The 18202-nt window shown below is 38.3% G+C and overlaps 2 protein-coding genes across 3 annotated transcripts in view; one reads left to right on the top strand and one right to left on the bottom strand.

Moving 5' to 3' along the window:
• Window positions 1-24: 24 nt before the first annotated feature.
• Window positions 25-6734, bottom strand: LOC117289921 (INO80 complex subunit B-like). The gene is made up of 8 exons (XM_033771119.1): window positions 6547-6734; window positions 5473-5671; window positions 4482-4687; window positions 3868-4010; window positions 3037-3198; window positions 2168-2224; window positions 1244-1359; window positions 25-829 (listed from the first exon to the last, which is right to left on the bottom strand). Exons 1-8 carry the CDS (start codon window positions 6611-6613, stop codon window positions 682-684), a joined length of 1098 nt encoding a protein of 365 aa, XP_033627010.1. The 5' UTR covers window positions 6614-6734; the 3' UTR covers window positions 25-681.
• Window positions 6735-6970: 236 nt separating this feature from the next.
• LOC117290850 (rab GTPase-binding effector protein 1-like) overlaps window positions 6971-18202 on the top strand; it is a 28782-nt gene continuing 17550 nt past the window's right edge. For both annotated transcript variants that reach the window (XM_033772406.1, XM_033772405.1), the window contains exons 1-7: window positions 6971-7127; window positions 12300-12437; window positions 13989-14162; window positions 14356-14503; window positions 15301-15502; window positions 16800-16922; window positions 17928-18041. In XM_033772406.1, the coding sequence (XP_033628297.1) occupies window positions 7076-7127; window positions 12300-12437; window positions 13989-14162; window positions 14356-14503; window positions 15301-15502; window positions 16800-16922; window positions 17928-18041 (951 nt within the window). In that variant the 5' untranslated portion in view covers window positions 6971-7075. The remainder of the gene's footprint in view (window positions 7128-12299; window positions 12438-13988; window positions 14163-14355; window positions 14504-15300; window positions 15503-16799; window positions 16923-17927; window positions 18042-18202) is intronic.

Below are 18202 nucleotides of genomic sequence, written 5' to 3'. Positions count from 1 at the left end.
AAACCTTTCCATATCGTATTTCCACCATGCAAAGTTTCAAATCCTACTTACTTACAGACTTTATTTGATTTTAAAGTTCATTGTAAAGTTCTTATCTTAAATAACCATGGTATTTCTCACTCCTGATATATAAGCATATTACGGCCAAGACCTACAAGTAACTGACAAGAAGAATTTGTAAAAAAGGAAAGGTAAGTGTGCTTACTAGTTTTTTTTATGCTTGTACGTACTTATGAGGAAAAGTAACCATCGTCTCGTCCCCCATAGGGAGAAATGTTAAGAATTTTCATCTAAAAGCAACCTCTTTTGAAACATCTTCGAAGCCCATGCTAAATAACCGTTTGGGGGACAAAACCCCTATATGGACACCGGAAACAGATTTAGGCTGTGTCAAAGTTGTTTGTTTAGATGATCTCGCTCATACAAACATAGGTTTAACGTCTATGATTGTGAATTGCACAAACCAACTGTGATTAATGGCTTAGTCCAATAGGCCAAAAAGTCCTGTTCTTCAATGTTGCCACTGCAGCCAATGCGCGCATCCATGGCCAAATTCTCTCCATTCTTCAAACTTGGCCATAGTGTTGTGTCAAGAAACAAGACTGGTTCTTTTAGAATAATGCTTTACAGCGTGGAACACCTCAATCGATGGTGCAGGAGCTAGACAGTGCCCCAATGTATTCATGATGCACAAGTAACTGGCTGATGGGTTAGTAGGTTCTTCTTGTAGCATTCTAAGCTGCAGAGTGGAACTCCGGTCTTGGAGCAGGAATACCTCTTGGGATTGCTACATCCTGATGATCCACATAAAGCTACCGGCTTAGGGGGCCTGCAGAAGAACAAATTATTAACAATTTGAGGGTCTCTACTTTTTAAAGATGCCATAATTAGTTCAGATTGTATCATAGAGTTATATATAAGAACTAGAGAGCACTGGCCAATATACGCAGCCCGGCATGCGCCCAATTTTCCAAGTTGATAAAACAGCATCGCACAGCATGTGTTTGTGCGGCAATTTTGTAAGTTGACAAAACAGCATCGCGTAGCATTCAACAAACACAAACTCCAACGTGTACTTCATATTCAATGCGCGTGCAGAATGGCGCGCGTGTCTCCTTGCGGTCCCGTCTTGTTTGTGCAAGCAGCATTAACCAGTGTGCCCTCTAGTTCTTTTATATAGCTCTATGGATTGTATGCTAACCATAGAACTATGAAACCATGAAATTAGTAATGTTTGACTTACTGTGCAGATTGTCTCTCAAGTGGGTACTGCCTCCCTGGTGGGAATGAAATGGTGATTCTGTGTACGTTGCTGACATAATGAATCCTGGGTGCATCAGCTCCACGTCTTAATCTTGCCTGTTTGTAAAAATACGATCACCAAGAATGTGGTAAGGGGATGGGTTTTTAGTTTCTAGGATATGACAGGATTCCATACAGGAGTACACATCAGAATGGTTGTAATCTGTACCAAAAAATTAATGAGTTAAAGTCACTGAACACGTTTGGTAAATGTAAAAGACCAGTATTTTCTCACTTGGTGTATCCCAACATGCATAAAATAACAAGCCTGTGAAAATGTTGACGCAATTGGTCATGGAAGTTGCAAGAAAATGATGAAAGAAAAAAACACCCTAGTACAAAATAGTGTGCAGCTGTACAGTAATCGGATAGGAATAAAAGGCTTCTGGCCTGAAGTGTTTTATTATTTTAGTAAGAAATTACATCTTTCTCAAAAACTACGTTACTTCAGAGTGAGCCGTTTCTCACAATGTTTTATACTAACAGCTTGTTGCCACGTAAGGTTTTATGCTAATATATATTTTGAGTAATTACCAAACGTATACAGTGCCTTAACTACAAAAAAAATCAAGTAATTTTGATGCGTGCATCATTATTTTTTAACAGGACTGTATGCTTCGTTTTTGAAAGGGCAAGGGCACCAAGGCATTTTCTTCTTGGTAAAGGGCACCCTATGATGAAATTGCAAATTTGTACTGGAGCATTTCAAGGGCACCAAGGCAATGACCATGGGACACGAAGGCGATGGTATCAGGCCTGATTTGAATAAAGATTACTTATTGGTGGCACTGTTAATAGATTATTCAAGATTAGATTGATAATTGATAAACTGTTTGTGTAAAGGTTTAATAAACTGGCTAATTACCCTCATTCCTTTCAGCTTGCTGTCCTGTTTCTTCAGGAGTCTTGCTATCGTTTGTTTCTGTCAGAAAAACAAAGTGTAATCATACACAACACTCAAAAGACAAAAAGAACAATGAGTGGACCTCATACAGCTGTACAATAGTCGGTGAAATCTTAAAAATTCAGGGGCAACAAAGCAAAGACCAAAGCAAAGACACTACATGTATGTGCTGTTCTACGTTGAGTTTTCAATGCGGCCAAGTTTGACTTTCCACATCGTTCGGGGGGCGGGAAAAATGATGGGGGGTAGGCACTTTTGCAATCCTAGATAAGACTCTGCCACTTGGTCACCACTGAAGATAAAATTGTTTTAGCCCGATGCCAGGTTTTGGTGTTCGGCCAGTAAACTTTTGCCTGGATAAGTCTGGGCGGTCTTATGTCAATTAATTGAATATGAAGAATCATGCCTAAACGGTTAACATCTTTAAGATAAAAAATAATATCGTAAATTTTTTCACATTCATCTGACGAAACACCTTTCAATTCTAAAAGACAAATGAGATCATCTTTCTTTTGAATATCTTTGCGCTTGTTCAAGAACACTTAACTTGAAAGTATGTTACACCGGGTCAGGAAGTTTTTGTCTTGTTGTGATTCTGGTCTTGTAAAATGAATTCTGGTCCAGTAAACATTTTGAGCCACAAGCCCTGTGGCCAGGTGGTATGGTGGATTCTCAACCCCCCCCCCCCCCCCACAACTCAAGCCATTAGAAACTGGGTTCGTCTCACAACCATTTTGACCTCGACCGGCGCCTTTTAATGTTATACAGAGAAACTGCGCCTTACAAATGCTGTGTTGTTGTTATTATTATTATTATTAAACAGAACTTACTTTGTGCTCTTCCACCTTCTTGTGCGCCTGTGCTCGCCTCTTCTGAGCCTTCTCAGCTTTCTTCTCCAGCATCTCTTCAGTCATCTCCAGTGGTTTAGCACCGCTAGGGAGCTGCAGTAGTTGCTTCTCTTCTTCAGCGGACATTCCATGTAACATTGCTCTCTGTCGAGAGAAAGTCATGTTTACTATCACTTCAAGAAAAAAGCCCAGCCTTAATTTTGGGAACTCATTGTTGAACTCCAGCATGCACAGTGGTTGCCTTCCTCCGGACCGAAAGGACAAATAACTTTTAAAATTCCCCACCAGCTGTCATCTATTTCATGTCACACTACCGCTACAAGACCCCTGGTTAATCTCAACAACAAACAATAGCTTTTATTTTTGCTGTCCTTGTTTTTAAACTATTTGCGTTGAAAATGTTTTCCTAATCTGTGTTTAGTGACAGTAGTTTGTCTTTTTATAGTTTGCCATTTTATCTTTGGGGTTCGGTTTTGAATGTACATCTCCAGTGCTGCCCCCAACTTTGGAACTCTCTTCCAAGCTTTATCCGCTCTCCACAGAGCATAGAAAAATTCAAAACTCAGCTCAAATCCCATTTGTTTTCTATTGCCTATTGTTCAGTTTAATCCTTTTGTTTGCCTATTTTTTGTGTATTTATTGTTAATTTGTTGCTATTTGTTTTTTGTTAAGCGCATTGGTATTTCTTTTAGTTATGTAATGCGCTATATAAGAGTTAGCTATTATTATTTTTATTATTGTCACAGCTTTTTGTCGATTAACTATACTGTACATTAGAGACAATAAATCAGTATTTTTACACTATTTATGTACCTGTCTTGCTGTAAGTAAGGATGGATCTTTGACTCGCTTGATTTCACCATAAGCATCTAATTGCCCTGCCTCCAGCGCATCAAGCCACGCCTCGTCCTCATCGGGATTCTCCGATCCATGTTGAGATGCTGGTGGTGTTTGATCTTCAGGAAAAAAAACAAAATAACAACAGACACACATTAGTATTAGTACTTTTAATCTATAATACACAAACACAATACTGTGCAACAGAGCAGTCTAGGGTGGTGGACTTTAGTTCTGTAATTACAGAATGTGGGTTCAATCCTGGCCTGGTCAAGCGCGAGACTTAGGTCGTCAGGCACTTTATCATAATTGCTTCTCTCTTGGTAACCTAAAATTGACTGGCATCCTATCCTGGAATTGAAATATTCTCATTCGTCTAATGCCAAGGAAACCGGATATACACACTGGCCTGATGAACGGGTACCCATTTGTACTCCTGGGTGGAGAGAAGCAATTATGATACAGTGCCTGACACAAGTGTCGTGATTGACCAGGCCAGGATTGAACCCACATTCTGTAAATTAAAGAACTTTAGTCCTTCCTCCTAGATCCCTTTGCCTATATTGGCTCATTACAGACTTAACGTTTACCTTGCCATGGAGTGAATCTTTCTTCTTCTTCATCATCATCTTCTTCTTGGACGACATCAACTGGCTCATCATCCACGTCATTTTCCTCCTCGGCCTCATCTTCAATCTCCTCAGCCTCATCTTCAACTTCCTCCTCCACCTCCTCCTCTTCTTCTTCTTCTTCCTCTTCTTCACTTGTGAAGTGTGGTGAAATAACTCTGTCGTAGCTTTGCATTAAAAGGAAAAAAGAATGAATGTTTGTAAAAATCAGATAAAAAAGGTCATTGTCAAGGAAACAAAATGCATATGAATTTTTGGTTAACCCATATACACTGATGTGTATTATATTTAGCACTGTGTACTAGAGTTCCGTGAACAAATTCACAGGCATATTACTTGGGTGGGATTCGAACCAACGATCGTTGCAATTCTAGAGCAGTGTCATCTATCTCCAGGGGACAAAATCTCCTGCCACACCGGTTTGGATCCATTTCAGTTCGGAGCAAAAAGGTCTTGTAACAAATTAAGACTTGGCATTCCCTTGATAAGGGCCTAATTTCATAGAGTTGTTTAAAGGATTTGGGTACTTTTTGTAACACAAATTACAACGTCCACAGACTTACATTAAACTTACACCATTTGAAGATAATGATAAAAGAAGGTGTACCTTAAAATATTGGTTGCTGAGGTGCTGTACATGTAGTTTTGGGGAAATGAGTAAAACAATGTCATGAAAATACGATTTTACATGCTAAAATAAATTTTGTCTCATGATCACTGAGATGAAAATTGTTTTCATGACATTGTTTTACTCATTTCTCAAAAACTACAGCACCTCAGCAATTAATATTTTCAGGGAACTTTCTACTATCATTATCTTCAAACTGTGTAAGTTTAATGTAAATCTGTGAACATTGTGTTTTTTGTCCTACAAAAAGTACATAGAACCTTTAAGCACAAAATACTGCTTAAGAAATTTCTGCTTAGCATCAAATTAGACCCTCCTGGATACCTTTTAGTCCCTAGAGTCTGGCCGCCAATCTTGATCTTCAATTTGAGCTGTGGTTTGCCAGACGAGTCGCTCATGACAGCCTCTGATGATAGGAATGGTTCGGGGCTATGAAGCGGACTGTAGTCGCTTCTTGATCTCTTGTGCTTGTGTTTCTTGTGTTTGTGCTTCTTGTGTTTCTTGTAAGGACTGCTTGAAGAATCTGCTCATAAAAATAGTACAAATTAGGAGAAAATCCCTTTATTATTATTACTTGGCAAGTATGTAACATGTGTTTAGAGGCTTGTCACACACAAATAGCAAAATTATAACACTTTATATGTAAATTTAGGAGCAACACAATTCAAACATGTCAAATTGGTAATTTGTTTTGGTTGTGTTTGGGAGCTTGGGCCTTTCACATTTTCATGCAAGACGTACCACAACAAACCGTCTTTAATCATGGTCATGGAGAACAAATTACTTTAAAAAAAATCTATTTATGTTTGCTGGTTGCACCTCTTACTTCTCCTAACTCTGACCTGAGGTTTGTTCTGCTAATCATCTTCACGAACCTGCATGTACCAAATAGGTCACTTGTACAAAATCCTATTCAAAACTTTTTGCCTTCTGGACAATATTAAATTCTCACACTGTCAATCAGTAAATCACAATATTTTTAAATAAATTTAAAAACGGTTCCTTGATTCTTGAATATTTGTAAACCAACTCATAAATGAAACAGTGTAGCAGATATTTTTTTGTAAATGCCGATATTTGATCACCTGCACTTTAAATAATTTTAGGCCCCTATTGAAGTTGTAAAATTTATGCGATAAAATTAAAAATTTGAACACAAACTTAGTACAAATGCAATGACAACCTACAAGTCAAAATAAAACAACACACTCGAAAATGATTTCTTTAAAATTAAAAAATTAGCCGGAAGGAGGCGGATAACTTTCCGTATGGCGCCACCACTTTTTCACTCATATTTACAGAAAGGGATATCTCATTGAGGTAAATTAAATACTATATTATTTCATATCGAATGAAAAAGTGGTGGCGCCATACGGAAACTTTTCCAAGGAGGCTTACCTTTATTGTCTTCCTCCATGTTTGTGTGTGTTCCTCCAGAGTGATCGTCTTCTCTCCGCCTTCCCATCTCAATTACAATGATTTAAGTAAACAAGATTAGTCACGAGAAGAAAACAAGTTGATTGATGTTCTGCTTCTGTAAATGTGGTTGTTTTTATCCCTCGAGAGCTAGCGCAGACCAAACTTCACCTTTGAACTCTTGACCTTTGACATTGATGAAATCCATATTTTAATCAACTTGCACTTAATTTAGAAATTTGTTTCAATATAAAAACGTCAACACACACTTTTTCTATTAATCAATCTTTCGAGGATTTCTTATAAGAATATAATTATTGTACTCTAATATATTTGGAGGAATTTTCAGCATTAAAAAAAAACAATTCACATTAGTTGTACGAGGTTAATTATGCGATGGCCGAAATTTTGTGAGTGCGAAGATCGACGTTAGAGGCGATAGGAAATCCGTGTGCAAATCATGAATTTCTTCCGAATTTTAACGTAATAAGTTACTTCCAGTAAATGAAACATGGAGAATCAGGTCAACAGTGTTCATCGTGCGGCTGGCTTAAATATAGAAGGTACGTATATGTCTAAATGTCGTGGTCAAATGAAATTGTTGTTATAAAACACGGAGCTGCGGAGTGCAAAAGTGCAACGCACGCAAACAATGCAGTAATTGTCCTGTGCTGTTGGATGGGTGTAAGATGGTGGGCGTGGTTGAATATTGTGAAAAGATGTCTAATTCGACACGGTTAATTCGACCAGCAGTTTCTCACTCATTTCCATCCCACAATTTGAATTCTAATTTTTGAGCCCAAACCATTCCTAATTCCGTGCTATATTATTATTGCTAACCAATTAAAGGCAGTGCAGTGGACACTAGTCACTATCGTATCGTAGCGTCATATATCGTAGCGTCATACGTTATCGACCCTCATATGTTTTCGGTCCCCAACTTTGATTTCCGTTTACCGCGAAATTGTGCAAGCTGCACCGGTGACAGAAGCTATGCAGTTTACTCACGCCGTCACGGTCTGTATTTTCATCAGGCTTATCCTCCGCTTACCAGTTTTCACGCTATTATGCCTTTTTCTTTGAATTGGGAAAAAAATAATGATGCCATATATCAACCGATGCCCTAATTATCTTTATTTGTTAATATGAAGTATGCAAACATATATTAAAACTTGATGGACATTGAAATGTTCACACCACACACCGATCTTCGATGACTTCAACTGGCCCCATTTGTTTCGAGTTTTTCCTGTTTTCAGGGCAAATGAGAAAGTATGGTTTCCCGGTGAAGCCATACATGGAAGAAACATCTGCAGTGACTACAAGTGTTCTTTGAGACTCTTAGTATGACTCTATAGCCAGCAGTTGCCTTCATTTTACCAAAAATATTTTTTTATTAAATTACCATGGTAACTTGCAAAAAATTAAAAAAAAATTATAAAAATATAAAATGTGTGAATAATTACTGGCTTCCAAATCTGATTTTTCTTTTTTTTTCTTTCTTAATATTTACAATAAAGCGTATAAATAAACAGTGATAATTGAATCAACAAGCTGATGTTTAAATTTTAATATTAATAATAATATTGACATGAGGGTTAAAAAATAAAAATCTCCAAAAATATTAGAAAATGATATAAGGCACATGGCTTCTTTAAGCCTCTGTATTTTTTTTACAGAATGCTCAGCAAAACATTCAGTCACATGATTTTGATCATCATGAATTGTGAATTGAAATAGTGTGTGATGAAACTTTTTCGGTGGGCAAAAATTTTTATATGGCCTCAACATTATGACATGTTTTTGAACCTTGTAGAAATGCCTAAAATACCAAACTTTTTGCATTTACAAGTGCAAATGACCAGTGGAGCCTTACGTGTTTCTAAGTTTTGGTCAAGGGAGAGGAGACTCTTTGCTTGGCAAATAAAACCACACATTTTTTATCTAGGGACTGTTTACATCGCACACAGAGAGGTAAAAGATTTGCCACGATTTTAGGGACACCTCGAAAACAGGACCTCCTACGATATATCATGCTGAGAATAAAGTTTCCTGTCGTTGGTTATGCTCAAACATTTATAAAATGATTGATTTTTGGTACTAATCACTAGTGCATTATTATGCCAACATTCAAATGAGTCAAAGAAACATCATCCAACCTTGAAAGTTCAAAACAAAATTACCATCTGCTAGATTGAGTGTCATTCTGCTTTAGTCACTAGATGGATCACGTGAGGTGGTTACTATTGGGATTCTATGGTGTGCAAATGTGGGGAAAATATTAAAATATTTCAAGTGAAAATAACAACAATTTTTTGCTGTTGATTTACTGCATACTGTAATAAATTCCGATAAGCGTAATAAATATTAAGTCTACATTAAAGAGAAAATATCATAGATTGGTTTCTTATCTCCTGAAACCAAACATTACTGGTCTGAAATGACGGAAAAAGGATTGTTATGAAGTGTGAGTGCATCAAGGAGGGGTGGGGTGTTTTACTTTCATGCCTTATGATATCTGTGGATTTTAATATAGTAGCCATAATGCCTTGGGACAAAAATGTAATTAAATTTGTTAAGTAGTAATTGAATAATATTTTTGATTTATTTTGCACGCCATACTAGCTTCTGAATATTCAATAAAATACCAACCTATGAAAGGTGTGAAAACATATGACGTTGCTCCAATGTCGTGAATGCATAAGCACTGTTGATGGCGGACTGTCTCTCGCAACGTAAAACCAAAACTTTAAAAATTTCAACACACCATGAAGTGAAATGGTTAATGTTATAAGATTGGATAGATGATTTGAAAAACCACGAGACTGTGCAAGCTCCCCCGGTGACAGAAGCTATGCAGTTTACTCACGCCGCACGGTCTGTATTTTCATCAGGCTTAATCATGCTGAGAATAAAGTTTCCTGTCGTTGGTTATGCTCAAACATTTATAAAATATTGATTGATTTTTGGTACAAATCACTAGTGCATTATTATGCCAACATTCAAATGAGTCAAAGAAACATCAACCAACCTCGAAAGTTCAAAACAAAATTACTATATGCTAGATTGAATTTCATTCTGCTTTAGTCACTAGCTAGATGGATCACGTGAGGTGGTTACTATTTGGGATTCTATGGTGTGCCAATATCATGAATATGGGAAAAAAATTAAAATATTTTAAGTGAAAATGACAAAAAAAAATTTGTTAAGTAGTAATTGAATAATTTTTTTTATTTATTTTGCACGCCATGCTTGCTTCTGAATATTCAATAAACTACCAACCAATGAAAGGTGTGAAAACATATGACGTTGCTCCAATGTCGTGTATGCATTATAAGCACTGTTAATGGCGGACTGTCTCTCACAACATAAAACCAAACTTAAAAAATTTCAACACACCATGAAGTGTAAGTGTTATTGTTAAACAATTTGCAAGATGATTTGAAAAAAAAACATTTAGTTTTTGATTGTGAACAATTTTCCTGTTATCCTACTGAAAACACATGACACCAGGATATTGGTAATTACTCAAAATAATTATTGGCATAAAACCTTTCTTGGTGACGAGTTATGGGGAGAGGTTGATGGTACATGTATAAAACATTGTGAGAAACGGCTCCCTCTGAAGTGCCATAGTTTTAGAGAAAGACGTAATTTTCCACGAATTTGATTTCGAGACCTCAGATTTAGAACTTGAGGTCTTGACATCAACCATCTAAATGCACAGAACTTCGTATGACTTGGGTGTTTTTTTCTTTCATTATTATCTCGCAAGTTCGATGACCGATTGAGCTCAAATTTTCACTGGTTTGTTACTTTATGCATAATGTTGAGATACACCAACTGTGAAACCTATAGTCTTTGACAATTACCATGATTACCAATCAATAGTGTCCACTGCCTTTAAATACTTTATTACAACAACTATTAAAAATTAACGGGGAAAAAAAATAAAGACTTCAGTATCCTCTTCCTGCCACCTCTTTTTCACAAATTCTTACAAAAAAGGGGATTTCTCATTTTAATTTTAACTTTAAAGACACTGGACACTATTGGTAATTGTCAAAGACCATACTTCTCACTTGGTGTATCTCTCCCCATGAATAATAAAATAACAAACCTGTGAAAATTTGAGCTCGATTGGTCGTCGGAGTTGCAAGATATCTATGAAAGAAAAACAACACCCTTGTCACACGAAGTTGTGTGCTTTCAGGTGCTTGATTTCGTGACCTCAAATTCTAAACTTGAGGTATTGAAATCAAATTCGTGGAAAGATACTTTTTTCTTGATTGAAAACTACATCACTTCAGAATCAGAGGGAGCTGTTTCTCACAATGGTTATACTATCAACCTCTCCCATTACTTGTTACCAAGTGAGGTTTTATGCTGATAATTATTTTGATTAATTTATTAATTAATTACCAATAGTGTCCACCGCCTTTAATTAACTATTAAAGTAAATTCAATGTTTAATTTATTTCCTAACGAATAAAGGTGGTGGCAGGATACATTTTTCATAAAAAGATGTTTAAATTTGACAGGATAGCACGTTTTTTTCTCATACACACTAGACTTGCCTGCCAAATTCCTATCTGGCAAGCCCAACAACCCCAACATTAGGCTCAACTCTCTATGCATCAGATGCATCGTGTACAGAAACTATTAGCAGTTAGATATTAACAAGGAAATATTTATAAATTGCATGTGGAGCATTGACACTTTTTTCTTCTTGTGGTTTTACTTCCTCAAGTCTCAAACAATACCGCAAGATATAAGTGTTGACATCGAAAGGAAAACCAACAAGTGTATAAAGAAAAGTAGCTAATTTAATGAAAGGTTTTGTCAAACTCAATAGTCTGAACAAAGGTTCGAAATAATGGCAATATTGTCAAAAGGTCACGGGAGATAAACAAATTGCGTTGTCAGCAGTAACTGACATGCGCAGCTGCAATAGCGAATAGGCTTATTAGTTATCCTTTATCTTTCCATAAGATACTTTATGTAGTCTATAGAATAGATACACATTGTAATTCACGTCCTTCAAAACAATTAGTAACAAACCAAAAGGAAACTGACTGTGTTCATTACTTGGTATTTGAAAAACAAATTTGCATCCCCTTATAGCTTAACCCTGTACTGCATTTTCCCAGGGTAGATCGTAAACTTTGCTGTGATCCCTGTAGCCGATTTCACAAACTGTACGCAGCTGGTGAGTCCACTTAAGACATAAACGTTGCGCAAGTGGACTCACGCAGCTGCGTAAAGTTTCAAGACTTTGGCTGCTGGCTGTACAGCAGTTACATGATGAAATTGGCTTGTGACTGTCACTCCTGAACAACTATTTTTGACAAAATAGGGAGATTGGCAACATTAGCGCTAGATGTACATGGTCAGATGGTAGCTCAGTTTATAGAGTGCCGGTGTCCCAGGGCAATCTATCCGCCGGAGATTCTGTCCCCCATACGGAAATTAACATGAAGGAGGATGATTCAATAGAGGGAGCTGTCAGAAGAAGTTTGTAGGCAGTTTGCTGTGTGTGGTGGGACAGGGTCTCCTGCCACACCAGTGCGTTAACCTGGAGGTCACATGTTCGAGTCCCATTCTATTCTAGAACGTTTGTCTTTGTTCACCTGAACTTTACTTACATGTATAAACAATACACCAGGTGAGAATCATTCATGTTTTGCTTTTATGATTTTGATGGTTGTTCTATTTCTGCTTAAATCTCATTCAAGATGATGTCAATGCACTCCGGCAACGTGTGGAAGAGTTGGAGACGAATCTCCGTAGTGTTCTACAGGAGAGGATGACCCAAGAGGCAGACTTTGCCCAGAAGAGGGCAAAGTTCAAGGAAATATTCCTGACGAGAGAAGGTAGCTTTCAGTAAACGTAACAATTCCTAACCACAGGGTCTGGTCTAGGATGGAGAGAGTAGTCTTTGACATTTTCCCTCACAGATAATCCATCAGTCTGTGGCTTGCCCATAAACTTTTCAACTTGTTCAACATGGCAAAGGTTGTTGGGCTGTCTGTTCACCAAATTACAGTTCGGCAGCCCACTTCTTCAGCCTACGTTATCCCTCGATCCTTTGACAACTTACAGTGCTCAGGTTTTTTACTACACTAATAAGAATAAATATCAGAGTGCCTTGCTCAATCAAAGGCTTGAGTGTCATGGTCATGACAGGAATTCCAATCCACACTCTGCTGCTGACAACACCAGAGTTAGGGTTCGACGAACTAGACTGCTCTGCCACGATGCCATTTCATAAGATCCTAGATGGGGAAAGTACCAGTTTCAAAAGTAGTAAAGCTGAGGGCGGGGCCATTTTCATTTTCCAAGCAGAACTTCCATTGGACAAACCTTAAAGTCTATTGGAAACTTTTGAATTGACACCAAGATCAAGACCAGAGCAACAGGCCATGGCCTCCATAGTCTTCCAGGCCTGAAATAGTTAACAGATTTTATTATATAACTGACATACAGATCCTTGTCATTTGATTGGTGGAACTTACTTCACTTGACATTCACTATTACTCCCATCCGCACTGGCGATCAAAAAGACCTATTCGCCCATGGGGAATAGCATTCCCATTCAACATTCAGGATCATCCTTGTTCCCAATGTTTTTGAGCAGTACAGCGCCATCGCGCCGCTGTTAAAACAAAGGAGCACCTGTGCAAAAGGTTGTGATACGATTTGTGCATTGTTGCCGCTACGCGGCGGTATATGATTTTTGGTAATTTGTGTGATTTTTCATAATGTTATACTTTAAAAACACATCAAAATGACAAGGATCTATATGTCAGTTATATAAAACAAATACTGAGTGGCTTTAATCTTTGTGGGATGGAGGGAATATTATCACTCGGTAAAATTTGAACTGTTCCATTTCACTCGGCTTGGCCTCGTGAAATGGAACAGTCCAAATTTTACCTTGCGATAATATTCCTCCCATTCCACTCTGAGCCACTCAATATTTGTATACTATACCTCATACATAATCATGACTGAAAGTCAAATTCTCACTGGTCGGTTCAATATCACGTGGCAGTTGCTATACATGTATCTTTGCTACCTACATGTACTAAGCGCGCGCACACGAGTATTCACACATGTGTTTATGAGGCATGACAAATAGACTATCACCAGTGGAACTGTTCCCCAGGTGTTTTGTACACGCGCGGACATGGCTATAGCGACATCCAACACATGAACAAACTTTATTTATTTTTTTGACATGGTTCAATTTATTTCACATTCGTCCTTTCCCCCTTGCTGCAAATAATATTGTTCCGGTAACTGAATATGTATGAAGTATAGTAAAACTAATACATGTATGTCAACTTCCAATACCTCGTGGAGCTAACATCGACAAACCTTGCACCAACTTGACATTACTTTTTCTCGCCACCCATCTACAGAGGAGTTGATCAAGGAGGCAGAGTTAATGCGGAGTGAGCGGGATACCATGCAGAACGAGCTGGATGAGCTGAAGACGGTAGCCGTGATGGCTGAGACAACGTACAGGGAAGAGATGGATGAATGCAGGAGAACGTGGAAGAATGAGGTGGGCACCATGCAGGCTATCCTTAGAGGTAAGCATGAAGTTGACTAGACTGGCCTCACTAGTGTTCATGCATGGAGTTGCTTATGAAGTTTACTTTTCCAAGAACCTATGGCTTTAAAACCAAAATGGTTAAATTTAAACTGTTTATGTACAAAAAGGATCCCGAAGAAATCATTGTGATACTGTGATTTATGTATAACTGTTTTCGTTCATAAAAAAAGATGCAGTTGCCATGACTACTGAGGAGACGGCACTCACCTACCAACAGGAACGGGAGAAGCTTCTTGCGGCCAATGAGCAACTCAATAAGGAACTTCAGAGCTTTCAGCAAATCATGGCCGAGAAAAGTCAGATGTCTGGCACAGACAAGTAAGGAACTTAAAAAAAAAAAAATTAAAAAAAATGTTATCCTTTGACAACTTTCCAGATTTCCTCCTTCTATGGGTATTTTAATTCCTGTCTTCTCAATGCGTCGTATTTTTGACCGCGTGAGGGCGCTCTCATTAGTATCTGTATCACTTCCGATGGTATATACGCGACTTGTCCTGCACACTTTTCAATCGATGTTCTGTCACTTTTCTTGCGCCGTAGTTTATAGTTGCTTTAGAGGTAGGGTTGTAACAGCTCCTTTAAAGATCTTATAGTCTGTGATGGCTATGATGTCTGTGTAGGTAATGTGTTCCAGTCCTTAAATACTGTTTTGGGTATGCCCAGAAGTGATACAAAATGTTTGGGAGTGCCCTCACATGCCCTCCTGCGTGGACAAAACTGCTTCAGATTTTCGGCGATATCTCAAAACTCTTCACCTTTAAAATGATTCACAGATTTTACTGTATATATATATATATATATGTATTTGGTTTGCAGCAACACCATGTGTGTATCTACTTGCCAGGTAGAGTTTATCTACTTGCCAGGTAGAGTTTGTTTTCGAACAAACTCTACTTGGCAAGTAGATACAAACATGGTGTTACCGCAAACCAAATATATATTGATACCTCACCATGCAATGCCTCAAATCCCAGTAAATGTATATATACTGTTTCTACATTTATGAAGGATTAAAGTCAAATGTGTGTTCTCTTCAAAGTGCTATAAGAACTGAGTTTATATACTGCTCTTTTCAGTGTGACCATTGTTTAACATTGGTTTGTCTTTGATTGAAGGGACACAAGTCTGTTGTCTAGCATGACAAGATCACTACGCAGTCTGACAGGATCAAACTCCCCATCAGCATCAAGGGATGAAAAACAGCCACAGCCAACAACAGTAGAACAACAACCACCTCCACCCCAACAGCAACCTTCTCCCCAGCAGAAACACACACCTACCAAGGAGGAAGAGGACCTGGAGAATAGCATGCTCAAGGTATTGGCGGGGATGAGGAGAAACAATGACTGTTCTCATTCAGGATTTTTGTTTGTGCCTTTGATAAAACAAATTAGCCATAAATTGCTTCTCTTCAACCAAGGCCCAATTTCATAGAGCTGTTTAAGCACAAAAATAGCTAAACACAAAAAACTTATTCTTACCAGATTATGGTTACCAACCAAAACCATGTCAAATGCACAATTTCTAACTGGTATCCCGCTTAATTTTGTTAAGCACAAAGTTTGTAATGTTAGCAAAATTGTCTGCTTAAGCAGCTCTATTAAATTGGGCCCAGGTGAATGAATGGTGCTTTCTACAAGGGTTGAGATAGTGTTATGGTTATTAAGTCTTTTTCATTTCAGAAGCTTCATGGAGTGCATGGTCTCAAGGAATTTGAAGAAAATCCAGGAATGATTTGAGTAATACCCATAGAGCTATTTATATTGACTAGAGCGCTAACTTGCTCTGCGTTTTGAAGCCACCCTGGGCGCAGACATGTTTGGTGTGTTGCGTGAATTCGGAATTTTAAGAGAACACACATTGCCGCGATTATTTTACATTCGGCGTGTGCGTTTACGTACGCAGCTGTCCACTCGCGTACGTCCACGCTATGAAAACCGTAACTTCGACTTGATTGCCGTACTAAAAAAAGTAAACGCGCCTTTTAATCATGACGCACATGACGCTCGCAGTTTGTGCGCTGATCAGCAGATTGTGCGTTCACATTTACTGCATTTTTTGCTTCGATGGCACATTAAAAAGAACAGACGCACGATCATGCAAATAGCCGTACAATTGCCGTACAAAATTTCAAGCTTTTGTATTGGTTTGTACATAAACATGGATGCGCCCACATGGCTTAAAAACTTGTATAATGGGGTGTTAGCGCTCTAGTCAATATATATAGCTCTATGGTAATACCTTATAGATGTAATTTTTGATAAAAAGAAATCAGGTTGCTCGTGGTCTAGTGTACGACTGCAGTACTTGCAATAACAAGGTTGTGGGTTCAACTCCCCTAATCTATCCGCTGATTTCACAATGACTAGGATAGTTTTGTTGTCTAGATACTGAATCACTATTTCTTGATTTGTGCAACTCGGAATCATACATGTATTTGGCTGTTGCCAGCTTAGCAGTTATATCCCCTTGTGGGAGTTTGCCAAGTTCCTTTGACAGGAAGATCATCTAAACAAGCAAACAAACAACATTACCGCGTAATTATATCAGTAATATTTTATGCATATTTATGTTGATATTTCCTCATATCATTTGTTATTTTGTTTTATTTTAGGCACAGAAAGATACCGAGATCTTGCGCTCTGTTGTGGTTCCCTTGGAGAGGGAGATTGAATCCTTGAAGGAGAAGTTACAGGGGGCTAAGGTTGAGAGGAGAGCCCTGGAACACAGGCTAAAGGTAGGAGCTCAATCTTCAGTAGAGTTTGCTCTTTACTGTGTCAGTGACTAGCCAGCAGGACCAGTTAGCTTGTAATTTCGCTGGTCGGCAAGCTGTTTTTACTGGTTCGTATTGTGAGATTTCCTTTAATATGATACTAGCCACTTCTTAACGCTTTACGCTACAGTACCAGCTAAGTTGTTGAATTCTGAGAAAATAAACCTGGCCAATGCATGCCCTAATTTCTGATAATTCTTTGAGCCAGGGCCGATCTTCATAGGGCTGCTTAAGCAGAAAAGAATCCGAAGGTCATTAGTTCATATCCCACTCTTTCAATTTCTCTTTGTTCAACCCCAAATCATTTAAAATTTAACCCAGTCAGTTTCCCTTGATGTTATTATTATTGTGAGTTGAATAAGGCCAGTGCAGGAGGGTCTTCAGTCTAGCTCCTAGGAAGTGCCAACTAAGATTGTTATACCTCGGTAACAAACTGTGAAGTTTGATTGGTCGAGAACCAATCACGTGCCGTGCAACAAATACGCATGTACCATGGCTGAGTGATGTTCACTGGTGTACATTACCTTGATCGTTCCCACCGTTGGTCGATTTCCAGCGCTTTTTAGTACGAAACAACCGCGGGTTCGAGGGAACAGTGAAAACTTGTTTTAAACTATATAATAATAATTGAGGATGAAAACAGAACTTCGAGAAGAGGAATAATAATGTTACCAAGGTATAACAAGACAATTGTTGCATGCTGTGACTGGGGTCCATGGGTTTTGTACACCTCGAGGGAAAATGGCATCCTCGGCTTCGCCTCGGGTGCCTTTTTCCCCCCTCGGGTGTACAAAACGCCATGGACCCCGACTCAGCGTGCAACAATTGTATAATGACCCACTGATCACAGGAAGAGATACAGTAGACACTGCTATTTTGTCACACTTGCAAACACCAGAATTAAATTATTTAGATGTATTCCCCTAACATAGTCTTATTCTTACTATGCCCATGTTTTCTCCCTATCAGAAACACGGTCTTGAGGATCTGGGGATCTCTACTGTAGATAAAGCACAGAGTCCTGCCACACCCCCTGAATCAGTGCTTAGCTCTACCATGTCTTCTGCTGACTTAGATGAAAAGGTAAGACAAATGAGGAAACAATCACTTTTCTTTGTTACAATGACAAGGTTGGTTCATATTTCACATAAGGTCGGTTCATATTTCATATGAATGTGAAGTAACCTTGTTTTTTTTTTCAATGAAAATTTCACTGGTTTCTATCATGTAACTTGGAGTAAATT

This window comes from Asterias rubens, chromosome 5 (assembly GCF_902459465.1).
Source record: "Asterias rubens chromosome 5, eAstRub1.3, whole genome shotgun sequence".
NCBI lineage: Eukaryota > Metazoa > Echinodermata > Asteroidea > Forcipulatida > Asteriidae > Asterias > Asterias rubens.
The sequence above is the reverse complement of the archived record's forward strand: the minus strand, read 5'-3'. Positions and strand labels throughout refer to the sequence as shown.